At 39.3% G+C, this 26,279-nt stretch overlaps 1 protein-coding gene across 1 annotated transcript in view; it reads left to right on the top strand.

The window, feature by feature from the left end:
• LOC139716712 (uncharacterized) overlaps positions 1–26,279 on the top strand; it is a 38,076-nt gene extending 11,797 nt beyond the window's left edge. Inside the window, exons 2-7 of the mRNA XM_071628240.1 lie at positions 14,969–15,090; positions 22,002–22,145; positions 23,107–23,293; positions 23,838–24,019; positions 25,095–25,355; positions 26,067–26,279. Coding sequence (XP_071484341.1) covers positions 14,969–15,090; positions 22,002–22,145; positions 23,107–23,293; positions 23,838–24,019; positions 25,095–25,355; positions 26,067–26,279 — 1,109 coding nt within the window. The remainder of the gene's footprint in view (positions 1–14,968; positions 15,091–22,001; positions 22,146–23,106; positions 23,294–23,837; positions 24,020–25,094; positions 25,356–26,066) is intronic.

The raw sequence follows: 26,279 nt of genomic DNA, 5'->3' as shown, positions 1-26,279 counted from the left end.
CATCGAGTCTATGTGGTTTTGTGCACACTTGGCGCTCTGGTATTGATATGTATCTAATTGCAAACGCGGTGCTTTTGTGGCTACCAGAGAGGCGAACTGTATATGTGGGGCTCGGGAATTCAGTCTAAATAGACCCGATTAGACTGGATTTCACCGGGCTGGCTCTAAGAGGGCACGGGGTGTGAATACCGGTCCTCCGGGGAGTCAGTACGCCAGGGCTGCCGGCCAACTGACTAAGTTCTGTAATGCCAGGTTTTAATTGCACCCGCAAGTAAGAAACATGCCGTCGCGGTTCACTCCAAAGAAGCAGACTATTCTCCATTCCAGGCCGCGACCTAGCGCGGTCGATGGGGCAACAGGTTATAGAAATGAGTTACAGACACACTAATAAGATTATCATGTGTGTTTGACTTTTATCCATTAAGAACTTAAGGAGTAGTAGAGACTTCACACTATGCTTATTTTAGGAGTATGACACAATGTACACGACGTCGTGTTGGCCAAAAATTTCGTGAACTTACGAATATAACGTGTAGAGTGAAATTGCAGCCTGAGAAGTTGCCTTTACAAAGTCCAACTTTCTGAAGGATATGAAGAAGAATGTGAACGAGCCTCGACGCCTAACGTGCTTGGTGATGACGAATGGATGTGTTGGTTGGCATTATGAAAATTCTCACTTTCAAGTTGCCGCCAGACACGTTAGTTTGTCTCTGTAGGCCTAAATAAAAATAAAAATACATGTATAGCTCGATCTGTACAGGCCCGGTGCATGTACACAGGCAAGGGCTGAGCAGTATCTGGGATTTGAGCTGCTGGTATAGACGCAATCTACCAAGCTTATCTTACACCAGTCCGATGCCTTTTCGGTTATCAATCGTCATCGATCGCTATCGATACTGCTCACGTCTACTTTCTGCTTCTGCTGTGTAATGAAGGTTATGCGATTATTGTTTTCCGGTAAACCTTACATTCTCGGTCATGAGATGTGGATACAACATTCCAGTCAGGATTTGGCATGTTTAGTGCCCTCAGAGCTCAGTAACTATCAATGCCACGTGATTCGTGTCATCCGTATCGGATAGACAATAGTGCGTAGGTGTTAATTAATGTGTTTACTGTTCGTATTTAAAACAAAATGCGTGGGTGCAACCCGTAAAAACAGAACAAAACAAAAAACTAATTGATCATTGCACAATCTGTATTAAGGGTGCGTCCAAGATGCGATAACACCAACTTTCTAGGGTGAAGGTCAAACATCTCTGATCGATCGTTTTTGGAGTGTGGTGACTAGCTTTCGAACTTTGAAGGTTTCGTTCATGATGTTAATCACGTGTTACGTGTGGTGTATTAACGTTCAGTTGATTGTATTGGTTTTTATCAAGGAGATGCCTCCTTGGTTTTATCATAAACTTTGAGAGGTAACACCCACGTCACAAAAATCCATCAGATGTAGCGGTGCATAGTCATGCGTAATCTCATGGCATTAATTTGAGTGACCTTCTGACCTCATTCAAGCTCTTTATTTGAAAAGTTGTGAATGAAATTCAAATCTTGTATAAGGTAAAATTATCATATCTTTTATTACAAAAACGAACAGCAAAAAACTTTTTTCATTATTTTATGCATGGTGTCGCAGAGAATGTACCGACGGGAAAGATTGTGGGCGTGAAATTTCGCCTGTATTTTCAGGTAGGCCTATTCTGTTCAATTATGTCTGTCATTGCCCAAACTTACGTTTGGTAAAAACAATACTTTGTCATTGCAGTATGGCAGGAGCTCATTTATTCTCAGCAAAGCGATTTATAGTTCTGCATCAATATGAGAATCCTATAAATAGATGTGCTGACGAACATAAAACGAACTGGAGATATTCAAAAGACAAATGCCTTGTTGAAGTTCACGACACTGGGTCCTATACTTTGGGTAAAAGGCCGGGAAAATATTTATACAATGTATGTAGTAACGGGACTTTTATAGATACTGTCCCGTTGTCACGCTGCGACACCGAAGCCTGTATGTTTGTTTACATGGCAACGCATTTGTTGAGCTTTGTTGTCGGCCTGAGACAGAGGGTGTGATAATCCGTTCACCACACGGGATTACGGTGATATCAAAAGAATAGCAACACCTGGAAAGAGATAAGAACGAAAAGACGTTTGATGTTGAGTTTTAATGAACTAAGCAATAACGACACTCGTGCACTCGTAGTGTTTACATGAGACACGCACCCCAACGTATACGCGCACTGGTTTAGAGGATTTGGTGTTGCTTTTTATGTATTCATTTATTCACATGTCTGTATGGTTCTACTGATCACGATGGCTCTGAAATCTGTACAATGAATATCAATCATATCAATCTGTCACCAGGTCAAAATGTAACTTCATGTTAACATGCGAAACTGAAATGCGCAAATTCAAATTGATGTATGACCGCTTACAGTAGCTGCATTTATATTAAAGATTATTAAATCAATAATGATGGCAATAATAGTTATTTATCAGTGATTCTTGTCGATAGCTGTAACTAGCGTGTACAAGTTACTCTTTACAAGTTTGATATTTTAGTGCATCTTGACACTTGTGTGAGATCAGTATAATCTACGAAATAATAATCTCAGAAACGTATTAAATACACGGTGTCTGCATATCATTGTTCCTCGATAATCTCAGTGGTGTGGCGTTTGTTAAACAACTTTGGCAACCATAAAATCAATTTACTATAATAAAGTGGGTAAATATATAACTTCATTGTCGTTTAAGTTTTCATTGAAAATGTTGAACTGAAGTTTTAAGTTCCCCATTCCCCATGTGGAACTGCTAATAAATTGTCCCGAATTTACATGACATTTATTACCATTAGCAATCATGTGTTGGTTGTGACTCTTTCACACACAGGACCTCCATTTTGTGTCAGGGACAGAGTGCTTTCCTCTACTAGAAGGGACGGCACGATAACACACAGTGTTGCTCAGTAAGACTGACTTGGATTCGAACCCGCGTTCGAACCTGAGCCATTCGATTGAAAAGCAGATTGGGCCACCCTCACTACATCCCATAACCTCCTAATCGATTGAATCGTACAGCATGAGTAATTCGTGTAATGAATCCTATACAGACTCTCACACAATCAGTAGAGGGGTGATACGTTTCTTTTCCATGGCATCTTACTATCTAATCCTACAGGCATGTGATACCCAACCACACCCACCCCCCCCCCACACTTTCAACACCACTGCCTTATTTCATCCACACTCATACTTTCCCTCTTTCCCACCTACACCTCTTCTGCAACTCGACCCCACCCCCATATGCCCTACGTCTTCCAAACCGCTACCTTATAATCATCTTCCACGCCCTATCCCTTCTCATCGACACCATACCCTAAATCTTCCACACCTACCCCTATCTTCCACACCCTATACCTCATCTCATCCACACCACACCCCATATCTTCCAAACTCTACGATACCCAATAGTCTTCCATAATCATACACTATCTCTTCCACACTTTCCCATCACCTCTACACCCGTCTTACCCCAACCGTTCCACATCCTATACCCAATGTCTTCCACACTCTTCCCCATATTTGCCACACCCTTTCCCGCTCTTCCACACTCTACCCCCATATATAACGCACCCTAAGCTCATTCCTTCCACGCCCCATCCCATCTCTGCCACACCCATCCACCCTGCCTCTGTACCACACCCTACACTGCAAAAAGTCCGGTGTTAAATAGTGAACACCGAGCTGGTGTTAAATTTTCGGTGCTCATTTATGGTGTTAAATTAACACCTCCGGGTGTCATTTCCAAATTTTAAACTGCTTTTTGAAGAGTTTCTTAGTAACTGCACTTCTTGTTGATTTTTAATCTAAACAAGACGATCAAGAATTGTACATTAAAATATTAAATTTTTGAAAAAATGTGAAAATAAATTTACACCAAAGTAACACCAGCTGGTGTGGTCTCTTATTGAAGCTGGACGGGTGTTAAACCATTGATATTAACACCAACAAATATCAAATCAACACCATGTGGTGTCATTTTTGAATTAACACCAGTACAGTGTCAAAATAACACCAGGTAGAGTGTCAAATTAACATCACGACGTGTCAGGTGAACACTTTTCAACACCATCACAGTGCATTGTTAACACCTGTGAGTGTGGTCCTTTATTGAAGTTTGATCGGTGTTAGATTTAACACCCGTGGTGTTAAATCTAACACCGATGTTTTTACAGTGTATATAATCATTTTCTTCCACACCTTTTCCCAATCCCAGCTCTTCCACATCCTATACACCTCTTTCAATATCGTACACCTATTTCCACGCCCACCCCCATCTCCTTCACACCCCTGCCGTAGCTCTCCCCACTCCCAATCTTGCCTCCTCACCTCTGACGACCCCGGGCACCCACATGTCCCGAGCCCACTTGAGAAAGACAAATAGTGGCGAATTAAAGAGCGTACAGTCAACACACCTTGGCGATAAAGAGGCGAGGATGAAAGAAGGTGCCGCGGTGCTAATCCTCAGCATCTGTCACATCGCCTTGCCACGACTGTGTCATATCTTCCCGTTCTCTCACAGAAAATCCCTCGTCTCTGTGAGAACAGGCAGATGAAATGAAAAGATAGTGTACCTTTCATGTTTTCAGTCCTTCTCGAACAATGAAATGGATGTTACTGCCATGGGAAGTGAGCACACGTTTTGAAATGAAATAGTGTGCTACTTGGAAGAGTTCTGCACGTGTGGCCAGCCCAGTGAGGGCTGCATCCATTATTGGCACCTGCTCAACTTAGTCAAACTCACGTAGATTAAAGTCTTGACTCTTCTGTTTTACCGTCATGATGAAAACGCACAATATGACTGCAATCTATGAGATGCAAGTCACCCATAAACATGAAAATCTGTTGAGAATGGTATCTCACCAATGACACAATGGTAAGATTTACCAGACACATTACATACTGTATTGGCACAGTGCTTACATCCTTGGAGCATGGAGCTAGCTACATGGCCATGCTTGGAGACTCGCCCTATTACAAATCAACAAACCGAAAGTTTGGATATGATTGGATCCAGAATCTTGCCAACATATGGTGTGACGGTTCAATGAGTTAGATCCCCGGCTGACTGGGGAATTAGGAAACGTATGTTCGAAACTATGTCAATGGCTCTTTATCCCCGTACCGCTTGTTAGTCAAACTTTAACTCATCCCACTATGGTATCTGTTTAATAAATGAGTGATTCCTGGATCAGGTACACCAGTCTTTACGATGCTTTAAATTGCAGACCTACAGAAATCGTCCTGAATAGAAATTGATTGTACTAAAGTAATGGATATAAAAAAAACCAGCTACCTCGGACTCATAACATATAGCGATGTATAATATTGGGTAAGTGAAGATAGTTTTGATAGCAAGTAGTTATCCTACATGACGTCATGTTGAAACCTTTCAATAACAGTCGACATGAACATGCCGTGACTAGAATACTTTTGCGGTACACAAAACATAGAAACACGTCATCCTCTCGTCTTGGATTAAGCTATTTCGCTTACCAATGCATAATTTCGTACCACTTCTGCTGAAATGAAAGATTTATCTTTTTTTTTGTGATGAAATCTGTCTCGTCCCTGTTATATATTTGGCAGACAAAGTGCCTATCAAAGAGTCCGACTCCTGCAGTGCTTCACCGATAAGTCGTCTTCTTTGGTGTGGTCTCAAAGTACTCAAGAAGTTAAGGAAATGTTTGGGAGAACGCCCTCAACGATTAGGCGAGAGAGGCAGAGTCCAGGGAAATCTCCCCTTTGTCCTATAATTGTGCAGGATTACAACGTCCTTAGCCTACATGTCTTCGCACCCTCTTCACACACCCCAGATCCCAGGGACACACCGGTCTTTGATCTCCGCTGACTTACGGACACGCTCAACCAGCACCGCGGCTTGCCCCCAGTCGAATTTTAACAAATTTGACGAAGTACTCGAGAAACGAAACTTGTCGCCTCTGCTGAATTTGGGGTAACCATCTAGAGAAATTCCGGAACTTGGGCAAGAGAGTGGGGGAGAAAAGAGAGAAAAGAGGAAATGGAAATTAAATTGATGTGCTCACACAAATTATTTGATGGGTAAACAGGAGGGTAAATATACACATCGGCGTCGATAGTGTGGGTTTATTCTCGTGCTTGAATTCACGGCCAAAGTAAGCCTGGTACCTGACCTGTTGCAGCAGGGGCAGCCAAGTTCAATGTATGTGAACCAACTTTTCTATCGAGTAGTGCTGTTTAATGGGGGGGGGGGGGAGGGGGGGCAAACTCAATATCAAACTAAAGTGGAGTAATTATATCATACAGATAAGGCATACGCTTACATCTTGTTTCAGGGTATGGTTTCAGTGGTACGATCAAAAATCATAATAGAGATCAACGACCACTAGACACGTAGTTGAGATATCATGCTATATTGGGAGTTTATTCACAAGCTTTTCAATCCAAAATTTACTTCATGTAAAGGTTATCAGGCAGCCCATTCGATGCTGCCGTATTCTATTTAAGATTTGACAATTGATATTGCCCTATAGATGGCAAAACTCATTTTTAATGCCATTAGCATGATTAGACACAATGTTAGATAAGAGTTTATAATTCAATTCCAAATCAACGGTTTGTAACAAACATACAGACAAGAAAGCCGCAAGGCTTTCTTCAGAGGATCAACTTTGCGAGAGTTTTTACGCAGGAGAACTTTGTCATATCTGTTTGCTGCTTAGTGTCAGACCAAGGAGGTGTGTGATGCCGCCTTGGTCAAAGTACTGTAACGATTTGAATACCGTCGGTATGAGTACCAGTGGAAACACCAAAATCTCCCGAACGTGATTGTGACATGAAAATTGCAAATGATATGTGGTTGTCGAAATCAACGCTATATTGTATGATATCGCACATAGTGCTCGATGATGTATGCTGTTTTTTTTTCTCTCCCTTATAGATCTTTGTGTATGGTGTAACTGCTGTGTGTGTATTATGTGTGCCGCCCCCTCTAATCATTATATAAGCCCTATATGAAATGTATGCATTTGTACATGTTCACGAATTTGCAAAAGATAGAACGATAGATAAAGAAAGTGAACCAAAAAGAACTATGTAAGAAAGTTAGAGAGTGAAAGAGGCGAGTGATATACAAGCAGACTGCAATGGAGAAGAATTATAAGTAGGAGACATATTCCGACATTCCCCCCTCGTTGTCACATCGTGTCATTGCGTATGGGTTGCGGTGTTTGCAACAAATGTGGCTGATGTCCTTGTTTTGACTTTATCAAATTTGATTGAACTTGATTGCTTTGCCAAGGGAACCTCTCCCATCAAGAGTTAAAGGAAATATGTCGCTCAGAGGGACATTTTAGTCGAGCCCTCAAACATTTCATTACTTGTGAGAAGAAATGGCTTTCATGTTTCATGAGCATTGATGAGAGAATTATGTCCTATTGGTAAGGGCGTGGTTGTCAAAATCAGTTAAAGATACACTAGGTTGATATTCAAGGCAATGATTCATTGGTTGTTATTTACATATACATCAATAGCAAAGGTGATGGTTTTTGTGTGGAAAGACCTTCTCAGCATCTGTTTGTTTTTTGATAGCCACAAGTGAAATTAGAAACAGAAAGTGATGCCGACTAAAAGTTTCACTGTAGCGTGTCGCCCATCTATAGGCGAATTATCGAGATAACTTGCAGAATTTATGAGATGAATGTTTATTCATTTCATTTCATTTCATTTCATATATATCATTTCCAACAAAAATATAATCATACCATAACACGTATACATAGCTATACAAGGTCAACTCAGCTCATTATCATACAAACAATACAGGAAAATATTGTGTGAAATTGTACTGTGACTTTACTGTGCGAAAGAAAAGTTGTCGTGACAGTTCTATGAGGGTTTGATGCCAACTAACAGGGTAACACATTCTCTGCTTCTAAGAAAACGTGTGTGAGTTATTTCGTGACCGAAATTTGACTGATAAATGTTAAATGTGTGTCATTATGACGCATTCAGGACATTTTTGGGTACATATCGATATTTTTCTACTATCTTTTCAACGCTCGTATCAATAAATTCACGCAGCATTTCGACGGAGTGAAACCTGGATTTGAGCTTTAAGATGGCATCAGCCTTCAGCTGACATCCGGGTCACTGGCGATATTCAAGGCATGTCGGCGGTTAGCCGCGTTCTCACGTGGAAGCCTTGATCCCGTATACTGCTTTCTCACATTCACATGTGAAAATATGAACGGGAAATGAGATTGCTGATCATTGCAACATCCAAACAGAATTCGCGATAAACATACACCAAAACATCCACACCCACACATGCACACACACCCGGGGAATACACTGGAATGAAAATGATGAGTCGCAATATAAAATCCATATAGAATCCATTATTCAGCAAAAGCAAAAAATATTTGTAGGGCTTTTGGTATTCTTTGTAAGACAATTTAACAATTCATCAAAAATTGGTTTCAATGTTATTACCCAAGTGATAACGAATATCAGAACCGATATATTTGCGCACTATTCTCCGGCTGTTAACACATTACATTGCAAGACAGGAAAATGTCTCTCAAGATGGAAAGTTTGATCTGAGTCCGAGACAGGGGTTTACGACAATTTACATCTTTGCAAGGACGTGAGAAAAAAAAAAGTAAACAAAAATCGAGCTTTACTTTCTTTGAACTAACAAATAGGTTCCCATCCAAAATCCAAATGGTACTTGCCATCGTGTGTTTGATAAGAGACGATTTACAAAGACTTGTGACATAGCGGACATCTTAGTGGGTTTTCACAGTAGGGCATGCAAGACGGAAGGGGTGGGTAATCGAAAACAAAGCAAAGCAAAACAAAACAAAACAAAATAAACCCTGCCATACATTAGATACAAGCATTCATTCCTCAATTTCTGTATTTCTATGGGTGTACACTAAGATAGAGAGGGGGTTGAAGGCAGGTAATAGGAAGGATAATGGATGAAGAAGAGGTATAGGCATGGTTTTTACTGGTCTTTATAAAGGGTGTCACGCTGTACTGGAGAGGAATGTAATCCACTTGCATGGAATTTGAGTTACACTCGTGACAAACCCGTTTTGTTTCCCTGTTAAACTAAAAGGGTCTTTGTGATCATTTTGTAACTACTGTTCCTTTATTAAAAAAAAAAAACTTTATGCACAATAAATATAAAAAAGCTAAGCTCTGTTGAAGAACATACTTATGACATGGCTTTGTATGAATATGTGCGTACATAAACACAAAGGTATGGGGCAGAGACGTATACAGATAGATTGATACAACATTAACAATACATTGTACAATGAATTATGATATTCTAGTCTGCTGGTTTATCTTTTTGTTTTCTTTATCTTTCTGGATTAGACATCAGGGTGAAGGAACGGAGAACAATTCACACAGTTGTGACAGTTAACTATTGTTATTGTGAAGTGTCACGCGGCTGCCCCTATCTACATACATGATTGAAAATGTAAAGAAATGCGGTTAACGCGATGACAATCAGCCAAAGAAATTCGCAGGTTATAAGTGATCAACGTATGTCGTTGACTTTATGACTTCTCGTCAGAAACGTTGCGGCCGAGACATCGTGAAATAAACACAGTGTTTTACCCTTGTTACGAGTCATGAACTTTTGCACTCATTTTCTGCTCACTAATTACCATGTCAGTACTAATCGTAATTTCCCTGTCTAGCTCTTTCGGAGATCGAGAGGGGAATTTTGCTTGCGGCACAAATAAGAGTTTATGGTTAAATTCAGTTGATAGATAGAGGAATGGTATATCAAGTACTGATAGATAAAGTTGTCTTCAAAACTAAAATGGCTCAAAACAAACAAACGAAAACAAACAATCATGGCTATAAGCTGTGACTAATTTAATTACGTCTGTCATATCGATGTTCGCATTCAACCCTTTGCTGCAAACTCCAGTAAGTTAATTGTGCAGCGAGTCATAGAGTTTGAATAAAAAGAGTTCACTTTAGATTGTTTTGTTGTTCTCAATGCCATGTTCAGCAGACATGAGAATTTGTTAGTCTTTATTTTTTCTGGATTGATCAGGACGAATGAAATTGAAGCAAACATTGGTATGCATTGTTCTAGTATGAAAAAATGTCGTCCCACAAACCTTATTCCAAGACATATTTAGTATACAAGGGTAGACGCATGAAATCGAACGTATTTCAAGTCCAATCCGACGTGCAGCCTGTGACCAGTGTGTAGATATTCAGAACAGGATGTCGTATCCACTTACTGTATTCCAGAAATAATGGCATAAGAAAAAGGCTTGTGGAGGTAATCCAGTGGCAGGGTTGACCTACAGATATGACAATTTGACTGGTTTGCAGACAGTCCGTGATTGGTAAGTCAACTGGCATGACTGGCTGACTTGAAAGAGGACGCCGCCACGGCAGGATTCAAGACATTCCTGTGATCGTCTCACGTACAAAACCTATATAAGCGTAGTCTTCTTAAAATAGCGGGTCATTTTACACAAAGACAAGAAGTATCTCATATGGCAACTGAAGGTTTCGAATAGGGAGCATCTGATTGATAAACTTATAAGTACAGCATTTGTATTCAACATTGCTAAATCTTTCTTTAGGATTTCCTTTCCTCGTTGTCAGTTAATTGAATATTCTCTCGTATTAACGGCATGGATTGGAAAATGGTCTTGCAAAGCTAGCTGTACATGTAACGTGCAGAAGCCAAAGAGATCTGAAGCGCAGTTTCGGTACGTTTTATTTATCTATCTTTTATTTATTTATTTTTATGTTATTTATTTATTCATTTATTTTTATTTTTATTATTATTATTTTTTATTTATTTATTTATTTTTTTTTTTTTTTTGGGGGGGGGGTGATAATACATCGAGGCTTTGCTGTAACCATGGACCTATTTTGGATGTCCATGCTGTAACTAGCTGCAACGAGACCTCAATATCATGATTCGTGATCGCATACACTATAGGAATCAAATGGAAGGTGTTATGAAAGATAAAGTGTTTAAACGTAGACTTTTATTTTCATTTCACAGTTTATAAGTTGTTTTAATTATGGTTTACATTTGGTAATCTAGGGCCACCTCTCATCATATTTTGCTGGCAACACCAGGCCCAAAAGACCATCCCCCCCCCCCACCAAAAAAAAAAAAAGGAGTATATCATATTTTGTCTAATCTTATCTAGTTACAACACGGATTGATGGTGTGACTATAATTCTTCATGATGATTTGTCCTTCTTTGATAGATAGACAGACAGCATCATTTCCTGGAAATTTTTAATTTTATTTTTCAATCAGAAATGAACTCGAAAACAATGAAAAATCCCGTATCCCTCCAATCAAATGAGTGTACAGTTGTAATGTACTTGCAGTGGTGGCTTTCAGAAAGAAAGGATTCCGATGCTATAAACGAAAAACATGATTTTTACTCTTTTTGGCGGAATAAAATTCGATTGCCTATCTAACTTTCATAACTTATCTGTTGACTTTGTAGTGAATGTCTCTTGAAAAAACAGAACCAAGAGCAAATATGATATTCCTCGTTTTTGTCTCTTTATGTTCGATTCTTATGAAACTATCACCATTCTGACAGTTGATGTGGTTGATGTGAATCTATTTGATTCAAGTCAAATGTGGATATTGACAAAATTTTATCACACAGAAAAAGTCCTGTCAGAGTTACATGGATTTTTGTCAGCGTTTAGTTAAGAATCCCACGTGTAGAGATGTTATTGCAGTAATTTTGGGTAAGTCGCAGATAGTGTTATGTTTTTACTTTGAAATCATGTATTTGAATGGAGGCCTATAACGTAAACAGTCCTGGTAAAGGTATTTCTGGAGCTGGTAGGCGTGTTTTGGAGAGAATATGCTCCTCTAGATCAATGTTTCCTTAAACTTCTTACTTTTGAAATGAGCGTGGCATCGGGAACAACATCTCTTGTTGTTCTTGGTACGTGTATGTCAAAGAAAATGTCTTGCTGCTTGGAATTTGAGGGAGTTTTTTTTTCTCTCCCTGAAATTTTAGACCTGGGAAATTTGAGTGATTGCAAGATGATCTCGTTCACATGCCATCGGCTGGCCCGGTGCGTAGCTTCGCTAACAGGACAGTGAGGAAACGAGCTATAAACGTGATCATTCTGGACAGATATGACTCGGAAATAGACTGGTGCGGTACCTGTGTGCCATATGACTCTAAATCGTTTATAGAGTTGGGTCTCTTTACTCCCATGTCATTGAGTGGTTGCGTTTGCTTATTATGGTGGAATCATTTCTCCAACTTTTGCTTCCGTTAACGTTTTCAATTTCCTTTGAAAACAATCATGCAATTATTTCGTACCTGAATTCCTGAAATGTTTCCTTTGTTTGCGTGCATTTTCATCATAAAACTGATGTCTGGATCAAAGTATTTCTCAGAATCGCAAAAGTATTAGCCGAAACGTTGTTCAGAATGTCGTCATCACTTTCGTCATCTTCTATACACGCAGACCATGCAGACACGTAGGTTGCACAGTCCAAAACAACCTCTTTTTAAAATGATAAAACAGCAAACATCAAGCTATTATCATCAGGTAAACACATTTTTATTTCCATTTTTGCCACTGAAATCGAAAAAAAGAAAGAAAACAGGAGGAGCTGTGAGTAAGGTGGACCCCTGGGTATTCTACATTAGTGAACTTTGCTTCATTCGAATAATCGTATGATTGTACATCTGAGATGTGCCGTTATCGTCGAGGGATTATTATTGCTGGGTGATATCATAATCGGGGCATTATGGAAACTAATGGCCATTCAGTTATTGTCTTGGGTCTGTTGATCCTAAAGAAAGAACGCGCTGTTCTGATAATGAATCTTACATTTGTGAGTAGCTGTACGTGGAAGACCCCGATTTTTCATTTCTTCAGCCATATATCACTTCTCCCATCTACTTGCAGAAGGGATATTTATATCATTTGCAATATCCTATTAAAACATTAAAACACAGTCTGTAATAAAAGAAGTCAACCAAAGTATTTGAACTATTTTGTGGGTTTCTGTCAATACTGTCATCCAGCTGCCTATTTGGGATATATATATTTCGACACAAGATTCCTTTGTTCTTCGACGATCCTAATTGAAATCATGGTAATATAGCAGTGGGCCAGATAGGTCGCGAATATGATGCGCTTCGCCCCATAAATCACGCACACGCACTTCGTTTGACGTCATTAATAGGCCGTGGCCGTTGTAACAAGTATCCGATGTGTGGCCGAGAATAAGAGTGAACTGGTAACGAGGAACATTTCAGCATGAAGCTACAAGCTTCATGATTTCAGCGATAGAATTCCTACCAAGATACGCTGCGGAATGCGTATTCAACTCATATAGTCCTTCTTACAAACACCAGTCTCGTGTCATCTAAATAGTTTGTCTTCCCCCTTCTCGGTCTGATGGTTTTCGTCCTCTGTGAAGAAACACTGTTTTTGGTTTCAAAGAGGAAACTCCTCTCTGAAATGGAAGAAATCAAAATGAGCGACTCAGCCAGAGTTTGACCAAGATCGGACAAATAAATATGATTAACACTAACAAAAGTCAACATGTTTTTCAAAGTCATTTGCCGCAATGCCTTGCATTGACACCAAAATAGCAGTTATTGTGTCACTGTAACAGTATGTTTGTTAAATGTGTAAAGTAATCAGTTGCATTTGCTGTGAAAACAACAACAACAAAGTGCAGTTAAAGTAATTTTAAGCACACAAATGAGGAATATCAGATTATTAGCTAAGCCACCATTTTGTGATAGTCAGGAAATACGGTTTTTATTAGCATAGTGAAAGAAAACTTAGCCTGTGATATCAATAGACGATGGTTGATTATGGTGGTCTTGTATATCGGCTTTATCTTTTTCTGGTAATTCAGAATTGAAACAGAAGTGAATGAAGTACTTCGTCTATACGTTAACAGTTTTTTTTTTCATATGTTACTTGTCAGAGTAAAGACCTCGCCCATTGTTTGGAGAACTTTTATATTCGTCTGCATATTATCGTTAATCGTTCACGTTTGCGCTTTTATTTCACACACACATGTGCGACGGAGAATTAATTTAGAAGTGTAAAACTAATAATAATTGAAAAAAACTAGTAACTAGAAAAAGTAGTAATATTGAAAATGACTTTAGTAAATAAGGCAAACCTCAAGTCCACATAGCAAGACAATTCAGGTTTCATTAAAATCTGGCAGAGAATTTGGCAGTTAAAGAATTTCAAAACTTCATAAATTGTACTTTCCGCGAACAGTCATGACAACCGCTTTCAATTAGATGTGGCGGTGGTGCTGCAAGTAATCGCTTGGACCAAAAAAAAAATTATAATAATTATATTTGTTTCCGTCATGAATTAACGAAGAACAAACTGCACTACTTACAACTTTATTTAGCAATGATGACTTTGTAAGAGAGGATGGGGATTACTGGAGTTTCTGAATCATCGACCAATAACATTTTGATGCACGTTCTGCAAACCAACTTGAAAGTTGTGAGGAGATCGATGGTAAAGATACCTTGTCTGATCGGCATGTCAGTTTCAACATAAATTTCAACAGTTCACTACTGTCATATTGTAGCCTGATTCTAATACTAGCACTTTTACTAGTCCGACTGACTATACTTCTATTACAAAAATCAACTAAACTACGATGTCGAACCTAAAAAGTGAAATAACAGCATTAGATTAATTTGGTTCATAGCGTTTCATGCATTTAATCTATAGTGAGTACATTGTACCGGTATCACCAGTGTGAACGATACAGACATGGAGTACATTATGCGTAGCTACAAATGAAATTTTGACGATATTCTCTATGAATTCGACTTGACTTTGTTTCCTTTGTATCTCTTTTTTGTTTGTCTCTGTTTTACCTAGCTAGCGGCGAATGTCTCCAACTAGCTGAGAAACAGCGCTGTCGAAATCGACTATGGCCTCGAAGTGGACGTCGGCGATGTGACATTAATTTCCTGCCATTAGTCTACGCTCCGTTCGACGAGGTTCGTATACTTTCCTTCCTCTTGGGAATGCGAGCTCCATAATTGGAGACGAGATAAAGTAATAATCTGAATATAACACGCTTTTCATTCAACGTGAATTATAGGGCAAAGAAGATATATCCATCAGTATAATTCCAGTTCTATAGTCCTTATAACATGATGTCAAGTACAATTACCGTTACAAAGTAAAGGTCATTACACTTTGAGTGTTATAACACGACATGAATGTTCATGTTGACTGTAGAATAGTGTAAAACAGACACACCGAATGGTTCAAGTTTCAGTGAAAATGGACTCAAAATAAAGAAGTAGTGATATTTTAAGTCCCACATGTATATTCACCGAATATTGATATCGGCCGCACCTATTATGCAAATTAGCAGATGTAGTATCATCTACTCAAATATCTCCCATTCGTTTTACATTACATCTATCTCAAGATCATATTTTAGGTCGATTAGTTAGCAACTACAACTTGTTGGCCCCTATGCATAATACAAGTCATAATTGCCAGATCATTGCAACAAAGCTAGAAATTTTGTGCAAAGGATGCACATTTCTTTTTACTTCATGATGAACAGGGATACTAGGGCCTAATTGAAGATTAGTTCTTAGATCGATGAGAGATTTTTGAGGCTGTGAGCTCACACTTTATTTGCATGAGTTTCTTATGCCTCCGCCACGAAGTGGTGCCGGAGGCATTATGTTTTCGGGTTGTCCGTCCGTCCTTCCGTCCGTCCGTAATGAATTTTGTGGACAAGGTAACTATCAAAACCTGTTGAGGTATCGTAATGAAACTTGGCATGTACTGTATTAGGGGGTGAAGTTGTGCCTATCAACTTTTTGGTGCACATGCTCAAGGTCAAAGGTCAAACGGTCAAGGTCAAATACATAAAATTTCACTATTTCCACCATATCTATGCAATGCCTGAAGATATTTTCTTGAAACTTAGGGTATACATGTTCTACCCAATTCAGATGCTCTGGTGAAAGTTTGGGTCATGAGGTCAACGGTCAAAGGTCCAAAGGTCAAGTAAAAATATTAAAACTTCTTTTTTTTTCTCCGCACCTTGGAAAATTGTTCAAGGTATGTTCATGGAACATAGTATATACATATGTACTGACTGGCAGTGATTATCTAGAGAATGTAGGGTTCATGGGGTCAAAGGTCAGGGGTCAAAGGTCAAGTGCAACACTTCAAAATTTTACTATTTCCCTCATGTTTATGCATTGCCAGCAGGATTACTTTTTTTTTTACACTTGGTGTATGCATGTGTAACCAAATAGAAATTCTCTGGGAAGTTTTTTTTTTTCTTTTTCTTTTTTTTTTTGCCTCAAAGGTCAAAAGGTCAGAGATCAAGTGATAGTGCTGAACTAACTTTTTCCTCCATATCTCGGAAGTGGCTCAAGTTATCTTGAAACTTACTACATATTTATGCATGTTCTACCTGAAAGTGATTATCTTATGAATTTTAGGGTTAAAGGCCAGATGAAAATGGTAACAATTTACATCAATACAGAAATTGCACTTTTTCTCCATACCGGTACCTTGAAAATTACTCAATGCATGTTAAATTGGTCAAAGTCAAGTTAAAGTCCTTAAATCCCCAAATACATGCTCTCCTATTCATCCAATTAAACCTAGGTCAAGGAAGGTGAACATTCAACACATTTGTGACAAACTTGTCATTTTGATATTTTGCCAATTTTGTGAAAATGTAATCACACATTGTCCACAATACTATTTAGACCTATTAGGAGAATCATGCATTATATCGGAGGCATACCAGTCGCCATAGCGACATTTCTAGTTTTTTCCTGTTGTCCTTGTTTCACTGAAATGTGTGAAAATGTAACATCCATTGCTTTCTAGATTTCAGTCCCAGTTGTAGCTCACCTGCATAAGCCAAATGCTCAAGTGAGGTATTGGTAATTACGATCATTCATCGTCCAGCGTCCGTCGAACGTTAATGAAAAAAAAATTCAGATTCCTCTTGAGAACCCCATGGCAGATTTTTCACTAAATTTGACAGATAGCATCCCTAGAGGGATAGGATCTTAATATGCAAATGGGCATTATACCTTCATGGGGAGGCTCCCAGGGGCCCCAAAGCCCCTAAATTGAAGGATGTTTAAAGATGTTCTTCACCACATATGAAAGAGCTTATTTGCACATAGTGCTATGAGTACCTAAGTACATTGGCAATGATTGGTGGCTAGTTTTAGGTTTGTTCATGGTCGATGCGATGACCAACTTTGAGCCAAAGCTTTTATGAAACCACTACCTTACTGTTTGCGTAATTTTACACTGTATTCATATTCACATATAAACATTGTGAAACATTGTAAGTGGAGTACAGTGTACGTCGTATTAGATAGATCACATTTTAAAAATCTATGTCAATGATATGATAAAGCGTGAAACACGTACTGTAACATCCTACTTCCACCAACGTTGTCGGCGAGATTCAACACAGAGTTTTTGAAGTTGGCGGTTTTCGTGGAATCTATGGTGGTATAAACAACGTGCATGTACAGTGGACCAATTGACTTTTGTCATCTTCTACCGATTTCCTTTTCTCCTGAACACCCTGACGTACACGCCGACTATCTCAGGGAAACAAATGGCTGTTTGGAGCACGCACGCCGGACCGTAATGTTTTATATTTCGGCTTAAAACCTTCAATAAACCCGCTTTATTTCCCGGCATTCATGAGCAACCATCAAAGGGATTAATTCACACCTCGCAACTTTTATTATGCGCCCAGGTTTGTCTAAAGTAGCCTTTGTGACTCCTCCCATTTAGAGCTCGACTATTCAACCCTAACCACCTCAGTCACGTGACTTGCCGAGTTCATTTAGGGAATTTCAAAGATTGAAGGAGTTTATGACCCATTTTTCCTCTAACTTGCGCGTGTTGAAGAGCCTTAAAAAGGAGGCAATGCATCCAACCTTCGTGATGGCTCTTGAGTTTCGGAGAAGGCAAAGAGAAGCTGTGTAGGAGGAGTGTTTGTAAACAAGATTACGTAAAGTTGGTGACAAAACCCAGCATTACTCGGACAGCTTTGAAGAAGAAGGTGGCGACGATCCTTTCTATAATAGCGTCATTTCACGAATTTCGTTTTGTTTTACGATTTTCAATTCTAGAATTCTTTTGTAAGGGAGATGACCAGATGGAAACGCAGTGTGTTTTCAACATTCATCTTTGCAACCACTGTCTTCAACTCTACATCATTATCATTGTTATCTTTATCATTATCATGATAAATCATCTTTATTACTAGTATTATTATGGTTATGTTCATATCATTAAAGAACGGAAGTGAAAATACCAAGGCGTAAGGCAGTAGGCCTACCATGATGACACTGTTCATTTTCACAAAGCTCTGGTTTTTTTTTTTCTCTCTTTTTTTCTTGGTGCATGCATCAATGGGTATAATATGCACGAACTCACAATGTTTCAGTGATTTTGCCATTACTTTTTAAATGAGGTGTTCATTTAGGAGTTAAGCATGTACTCCGTCAACATATTTAGACAAGTACATATTTATATATTAAGGAGGACATTCCCACATGCCGAACCTCTTTCATATACGCGTTTTTGTTAGCAAAAAAAAAAAGATATCTAAAATGTCTTCGTAGTGGATATTAAATGAATAAATGACTCAAGTTTTGCGCTCAGAAAAGAAGACGAGATGATATAGACATTCTTTTGATACTGTGAACAATGATTTGAAAATTAATTTTTGGTTCGATGAGTTGATCAATATCGCAGCAAATTTAGAGGAATTCACGATTCTGGCTTCCCTTTTAGAGTTTGTCCTGCATGCACCCAATCTTATCTGAAGATATTCCAGTGCACCACAATTACATGGAGATAGCATGATTACAACTATCATATCTGGCGGTAGAAGAGTGGAAAAGGCTCACACAAGAATGAAACAAAAACAAGAAAAAAATAAAGGTCTTTTCCTCCATACATCTGGGATTAATAATGATGATTAGATTTAGGGAAATATGCAGCAGAAATTCGTTTTATTGCTCCATTGTGAAGGGTAGCGGTAGATATGATGGGACTGATTAGTCACAAATTGTTCGACAGAAATTATCCTTTGATGTCACGCCGCTGATGATGAGTTCAGCGATAGAGATTGTGAGCCATCATATTGAATAGGAAGAATCTAATGAAGATGAAATGATCATACTGTTTCATAAATGAAGAAGATAAATTGTATTTAGGAAGCGGAAATGATTGTGATTCTGTGCTCTAGTAAATTCCATGAAATTTGTTGATAAATGTCCCAATATACAAAGTGTTGATAAGCATTTTCATTTCTAACACAAAGGATTTAAACTCTGTCCAGTGGCTCGAATGATGTTGGTGCAACACGTGTCTTTTACCAAAACAGTATCACGCAATGAAAAATCTACAAACTGTTCCTCTAGAAAACAAACAAACAAACAAACAAACAAACAGAGAAAGAGGTTGTTCATCCTTAATAATATTTAAATAAACAACTTATTTCCATATCGTATTGGGTAGACATGCCAACAGAAGGATGTAAAATCATTGTCAGGTTGTGTAATCTTCTGTCAGGAATGCAACATTTTTGAGATGCTAGAATATCCAGCAAATCGACGCGTCGATTCATTTGCTTTATGCAAGTTCTGTTTAAGCTATAATTAGTGGAAGATTACGAATGATTAAGAATTGAACTTGCAGGTCTGTTCTCGTGTGGAGTGAGAACGAAATTCACGTCACGTTTCACTCACGTTAAAGCACTGAAATTAAAACAGAACTTGTGCCGTTTAACCCTGCGAAAGCTCATCTTGAAATAATATTTCTGAGAACGGGTGTCAACCGCCCGGGGGATTCTATTCCAAATAATGTGGAATTGTGAATATTATGAAGTATTGATAGGCCCCTACATCAGTCTTGAGTAAGAGGTGTCTATTTCTCGAGGGCTGCATGATCGGACAATCTCTTTTAACTTCTCATTATACAGCTCTGGGAAAAACGACAATTATGAAGCCGTCCCTTGAGCAATGAGACGACTGTTTTTGTTGACTCTGAAAACATGGAACGGCAAGCGAGGAAAGTTGATCGCATAGATAGGCAAAAAATCATCCCGATTAAATACTATATGAGAATAGTTTCAAGGGCATTTTGTGATGAAGTCCTTTTTTATCATGAACGAAGGAGAAATTGATGCGAAAGGTACGAGTCTGGGCAGTCGACTTGAAAGAGGCGGCTTTTATTGGGCGTAAGATAGCTGCTCCACAGAGACCCTTCTCCGCTATTGTGCTGCCAAAGAAATCTCGCTAGACTGGGGAGCAAACTCACCGCATTTGTGAGCATATTAGAATGAATAGTGGTAATGCAATTCTGTATTCTTTGGAATCAATTGAGCGTGGATATTGTGAAGAAGGGCAGTTTAAATAGCAGAAGAAGAAGGCGAAGTAACAAAACAGCGGTGAGCGCAGATCAAAGGAAAAGGGCCGCCCGAGAGCGGCCCGCTCTTTGATGTGTGCCGTGCTATAGCTACGGCTTGACGTCGACCTATTGTCGCTATTGTGGCGCTTGTGTAGAGCGCAGCGTGCTCTATGCAGGGTGTTAAGAACAGAGACGTTTAACCTCTGATTCTTGTCGATCGCCGCTACAAAAATGGAACTGTTTCAATTCAAAAGTACCTTTTTCTAACAGATGGAAACGCTCTTAGAATTGACAGAGTAACAAATACCTCCTGCATGCTCCTGAGTGTGACTCCGGTTGGTGCGCGTTCTTGCGTTTTATCGCGCGTTTTCAGGTTTTCAATTTTCTTTCGGGATGGAGAACGAAATGGGCAGCGCCAGGTTTCGTCTGGCCGAAAGAAGTAGCCGCAACAGGAAATAACGAAATCCCACAAACATTTTCAAAGAAACTAATACAGTTTTCGCAATCCGACTCAATCACCCAACTGTGAAATTAAGGACTGTAACGATTATCCTTTGTACCTCTCTCTGCTTTTCAATTTCGTCACGTTGTGGGGAAAAAGAAGCCGCTGATATAGGTAGAGCATCACTTAATATCGAACTAGGATGCTATCGACAAGAATTTGACTGTTATTCTGACTGCCTTACGCCGCGTTTAAACTCACATCTCGGTAATTTTATGCCCCAGTGAAACATTTTTCTCGTTACCTTTGAAGTCCCCGTGAATGCCGTCCATGCGAAACATAAGTCTACTTGTCGGTCACTTTGTGATGAGGTGGGTGCATACCTCGATAGGGTGCTACAATTATTTCGGCTTCATTTAAATTTCAAATGACTGCATTCAACGATGGAAATAGCCGTTTTGTGAGATATATGCACTCGAAGGCTCGTTTTACCCCTATTTTCAAAATAGAGTTGTTTTGAAAACAAATACACAAATCAAGGAAGCCGCAAGAGTATGGGTTGAAATATATCGCTGGTTGATGAATGTGATCATACAGCAGTTGTTCAAGAACACTTTGTTTTTGCTCTCAGTTTTCAATGCTGTCCTTCCTTTGCGGTAGATCTTGCTGACGCAATGGATTATACACTGGAAATTGAAAAAATCGAACACTATCGACGGAAATACACACTTAAAACACCGCAACCTTTATTAGCATCCTAAATGCGTCCCTACTTCTTGTATTTTGTCCCTCTCTCTCCCTCTCTCTCTTTCACACACTCGTTCTTTCGAAGTACATTGAATTTTGCGTGTATTCTCACACAACTTGTTTTGTTTGTGTTTAGAGAATTTTATGTAAATCAAACTCTTCATGAAACAAATCAATTTTCATATATTTACCTTGCCTACCCTTCTCTTACCCTCCCACCTATCCCATCCACCTGACCCCCCCCCCCCCCCCCCCCCCCCCGCCCTTCCATCCTCTTCTCCCATTCAGATGCGAGAGCAGCAGTTGGTATGCCGAGAGGACGCCATCCTAGGATTCGGACCGTGCCCCACCCAGCGCACACACACTGCTAACTACTCGATGAACTGTGAGCTGAACAAGAACACGAGACGGTGCGAGCTGCCCTCGCTCAAGGTGGGTGCGGGACACGACGTAAGAAACTCATATCTTTGTGTGTGTGTGTGGTTTTTGTGAATGTTAAAGTTTCTCACGTTTTCATTAAAAAAGTGGTATTTATCACAACCACAATAGATGAGGTGGTGACGTCATTGCTTCACAAAGCATCCAAATGTTCGTTAAATTTATGTTTTTCACAGAAAATTAAGTGGAATCGCTTAAATCCTTAAAGTGGAATAATTGTCTTCTTAAAGCACAGTGTCACACACACACACACACACACACACACACACACTCAAAAACTTCCAGTAGTGACGAGTGGGGATCTTAAAGTTGAATAATTATTGTCTTCTAAAATTACACACATACACACACACACACACATACTCAAAAACTTCCAATAACGACAAGTGGGGATATATAGTTGCGAAGTCATTTTCTCAGAAACGTGATTTTATCGTTATTTGCTCACCGATGAGAGAATCAGTTGTGACAAAACAGTAGCCATGGTGACAAAGTGTCTAACACAGAACGCAGAATGCATCAATTCGTCAAGTTTGAAACCACCCAAATCAATGATATAATTGACGCTACTGATGATATTGACAGTGGTTGTAATATCTAACAAAGGGGCTTTAACACGTCAAGGTACTGATGGTAATCATTATGATGATAAGAGAGCCTATATCAATGTGAGAATGATATTGCTGATATTGACAACAATATTGATAATAATCATTGAGTGTGACGTGTGAACTCTTGATACAAACCGTATTCTAGTAAACCAGCTTGTGATTTAAAGCGGTATAGATCTCAGTGATGACTGATGTGCATATAGATGTCTGTGACAATAACTGGCAAAGTTCTGTCACTTGATGTTATTTCTAATGATCAGATTGAAAGCAAGATGCACGATGTATGAAATATGTGGACAATAATTGACAAATTTCTGTCATTTTTTGTTATTTATCACCTCTAGGTAAAAGCGAGATGCAAAGTGTATGAAATCTGTGACCAAGCTGTTCTCATTTCGGGTGGTTGGAGTCGCCAAATTAGTCAGCAGACTCAGGCAGACAACATCCGGGACATGTACACCGCCCTCCGCAAAAATGGATTCAGGCGGCCCAGCATCAAGACGTTCTTTGCTGATACAGGCAGCGTGCTAGGTATTTACCAACATCACTTCCTCATTACCATGGTAACCAAAACAGACCGCATCCAACCCATGCCTTCTTTGTTGTAATGTTTCCGAAAGAGGAACCCCGTGGAGGGTGGGGCCAATAGTAATTGGTACTAGTCAATGATCAGACAGACAGAGACAGGATGAAGAGTTCGCTGGCTTGGCGAAGAGCTGTCATCTTCTTTTTACGGTATTTTGTACTTTTTTAATGCCAAAATACTGTAGGTTTAATAGAAAGTGTCATTTTCCCCCAAATGTTATAAGAGCACATATTTATAGCAAGAACGGTAAAAATACTGTTTTTCCAACAAAAAATGAATTCACCCTTTCAGCCGTCAAAAAAAAAAAAAAAAAAAAAAAAACTGCAATGCTGTTTATAAGGTTGGCATCCCTATTTGGTGGAATATCAATCTAAAGCTGGCCCGTATTACTTAGTATTTAGATCAACAGATTTACTCCTGTCTGCAGAGAGCTACTGTGAAAGATTCTGTGATAGTGATGGTCTATCTTGAATCACATATATTATGCAGAAAACATCGACGAGGAGGGACTACGTCACTCATATCCGGCCACCCACAAGATAGCCATTCAGAATCACCTTAGCGCACTGTGCAGGAATCCATACTGTGTGGAGAGTTTGGTTATCTACCTCAACAGCCCCACCCTAGCGGATGGAACAATGCTGCTATGGGACCTGGATCAAGATGGCATCGTGAGTCAGACACTTTGATGATGATAGATTAAGATAATGATAATAATGATAGTTTGCTGGTAATAAAAATGACGATAATAATGTATAAATCATGTACAATGTGTACATAGTGTATTTCTCTCTTTTCTAGTCCTTGCTTGATATCTTTACACGAGCAACAGTCGGAATAATGCTTCACCTAACCACGAGTTCCATGACATTTCCTGCTGCGACTATTGCTCTCATAAAATATCTGCACGCTAGGTCAAACATGAATTTTATCCACAAACATAACTCTTAATCTCGTTCTAATATCAAACTAACCCTAACCGTAAGTCCTTGTAGAAATTAAGACTGGAGCAATTGTCGCAGGAGCAAATGTTGTGTCACCTAACTACCAGACTACTGGGTCACTTTTGAGATAGTGGATAGGACTCTCAACTTTTGATTGACGGTCCCGAGTTAGAATCCCATCAAGTGCTTACGTCCTTGGATGAGATGTAATTTACCCATCATGTCCCTCTCGACCCAGGTGTATAAATGGGTACCTGGCAACGCTCGGGTTATAATGGCAGGCCCTCTGTTAGAGCAGTGGCAACACTAAAGAGGCTACCCTGGACAAAGAAAACCATTTTATTATCAATATTACACCATGCCTCTAAAAAGGAACCCTAAAATTTGAACTCATCTGACCCTAATGTTAGATTAAAAGTCACGATTCACACCCATGCATGTTAGCATAAAAATATTTCATTATCTGTATTACCTGAATTAACTACGATGACATCCTATTAAACGTCAAAGACTTGTAGAGTGTCATTCAAATGATCCAATCCTGAGCCTTAGGAGTTCCATGTGATGTATCCATGGGGTGGTCAGTTTATGCAATCTGGATTAAATTCATTTTATGCTTCTGTTTCCAGTGATCATTGAAAGTTGTCCAGACATCATTAGATCTAAATATTTCAATTAGAAAATATTCTTTGTTTACTCTAATTGGAATTTTGCTCTTATAAAAGACGAGAGGTATTGATGAATTATGGGGGGTTTTTTTCAGTTTATTGATGACATTTTTGGTTGGTTTGTACCCTTGCAGGCTGATGAAAATGAACAGTACACTGTGGCTGAGTTCCTCCATGACATTGCAGACTGCAGTGCAAGACAAGTCTATATCATTGCTGACCAGAGCTTCTCCGGACGACTGGTCAGTGCCCTGGAGTCCGCCCCTGACCAGCACCACCCGAATGTGGTCATCTTCACCAGCGGAGGGAGTCTGGAGTATTCATGGAACAGTGAGCTGACCAGCCAGTGGGTCAACTCCAACCACACCACGATGTGTGTGGACGACATCTATAGGGTCAGTATGTTAACAAACTTTGACCACAACATATGTCAAAATTTCTTAGTGGGATTACACATTATTGTGCATATTATCATAATTTTATTTGGTTCTGCAGCTTCCATCACACACTAGGTACCAATCAAACATGCCATGTAGGGGAATGCACATTTACCAAGCATTCAAGTTGTAGGCAAAATACTTGTTTAAATCCTTCCAAATATTCGCATACCAATATATCAACTTTGTTTAGCATGTATTAGTGAGCCCAACTAGACTAAGAGAACATCAGCTCCGAAATGCTTGGTGAAGAGCATTTGTAACTCTTTTTATACCCTGCTTGGGTGTGATTTTGTGACATACTTTTTGAGTCACTTTTGTCTTACCTTGTTCCGATGCCACAAAATGTTGATAAGAATTAACTCTGGCTAACACTGTCATTGATTTAAGTTAATTATAACATAGTTCAGCAGTATACTGAAAGTTACATTTATATTATCGGGAAGTTTATGTCCTCTTACATATTCACATTCAAATTTTACATAATATGTTGAAGTTTAACTTGTCTTTTTTTTATATATATTTTATGTAGACTTGATAAAAAGACAGGTCAAGTATTTATTGAGAATGTAAGATATTGTAGGGCATCTGCTCTGTAATCTGTGCCAAAAGTCCTAAAACTTGATTTTTATCTGTTATTTCTTCACTTGTTTCACATCTTCCGAGCAGGACTACCAGGAGAACCTGACGTCGACACCTCTCATGTTTGAAAGTTCATGGAATGCAGCAAACACCACTCTGTTTGGCGCCCCCTGTGACACCCTCCCCTTCCTTACCCCACACGAACTCCGTGTCACCTACATGGGCTGCCAAAACCTTCCCATGACTCTCTGGTACTTCCAATTCCAGTCTGCGAGGACGAGGCACAGTCGCAGGCGGTAG

The sequence above is a fragment of the Diadema antillarum genome, unplaced genomic scaffold (genome assembly GCF_040938485.1).
Source record: "Diadema antillarum isolate AM-2024a unplaced genomic scaffold, OU_Dant_1.0 scf00000069, whole genome shotgun sequence".
NCBI classification, from domain to species: Eukaryota; Metazoa; Echinodermata; class Echinoidea; order Diadematoida; family Diadematidae; genus Diadema; species Diadema antillarum.
This window is presented reverse-complemented; position numbering and strand designations above follow the sequence as displayed.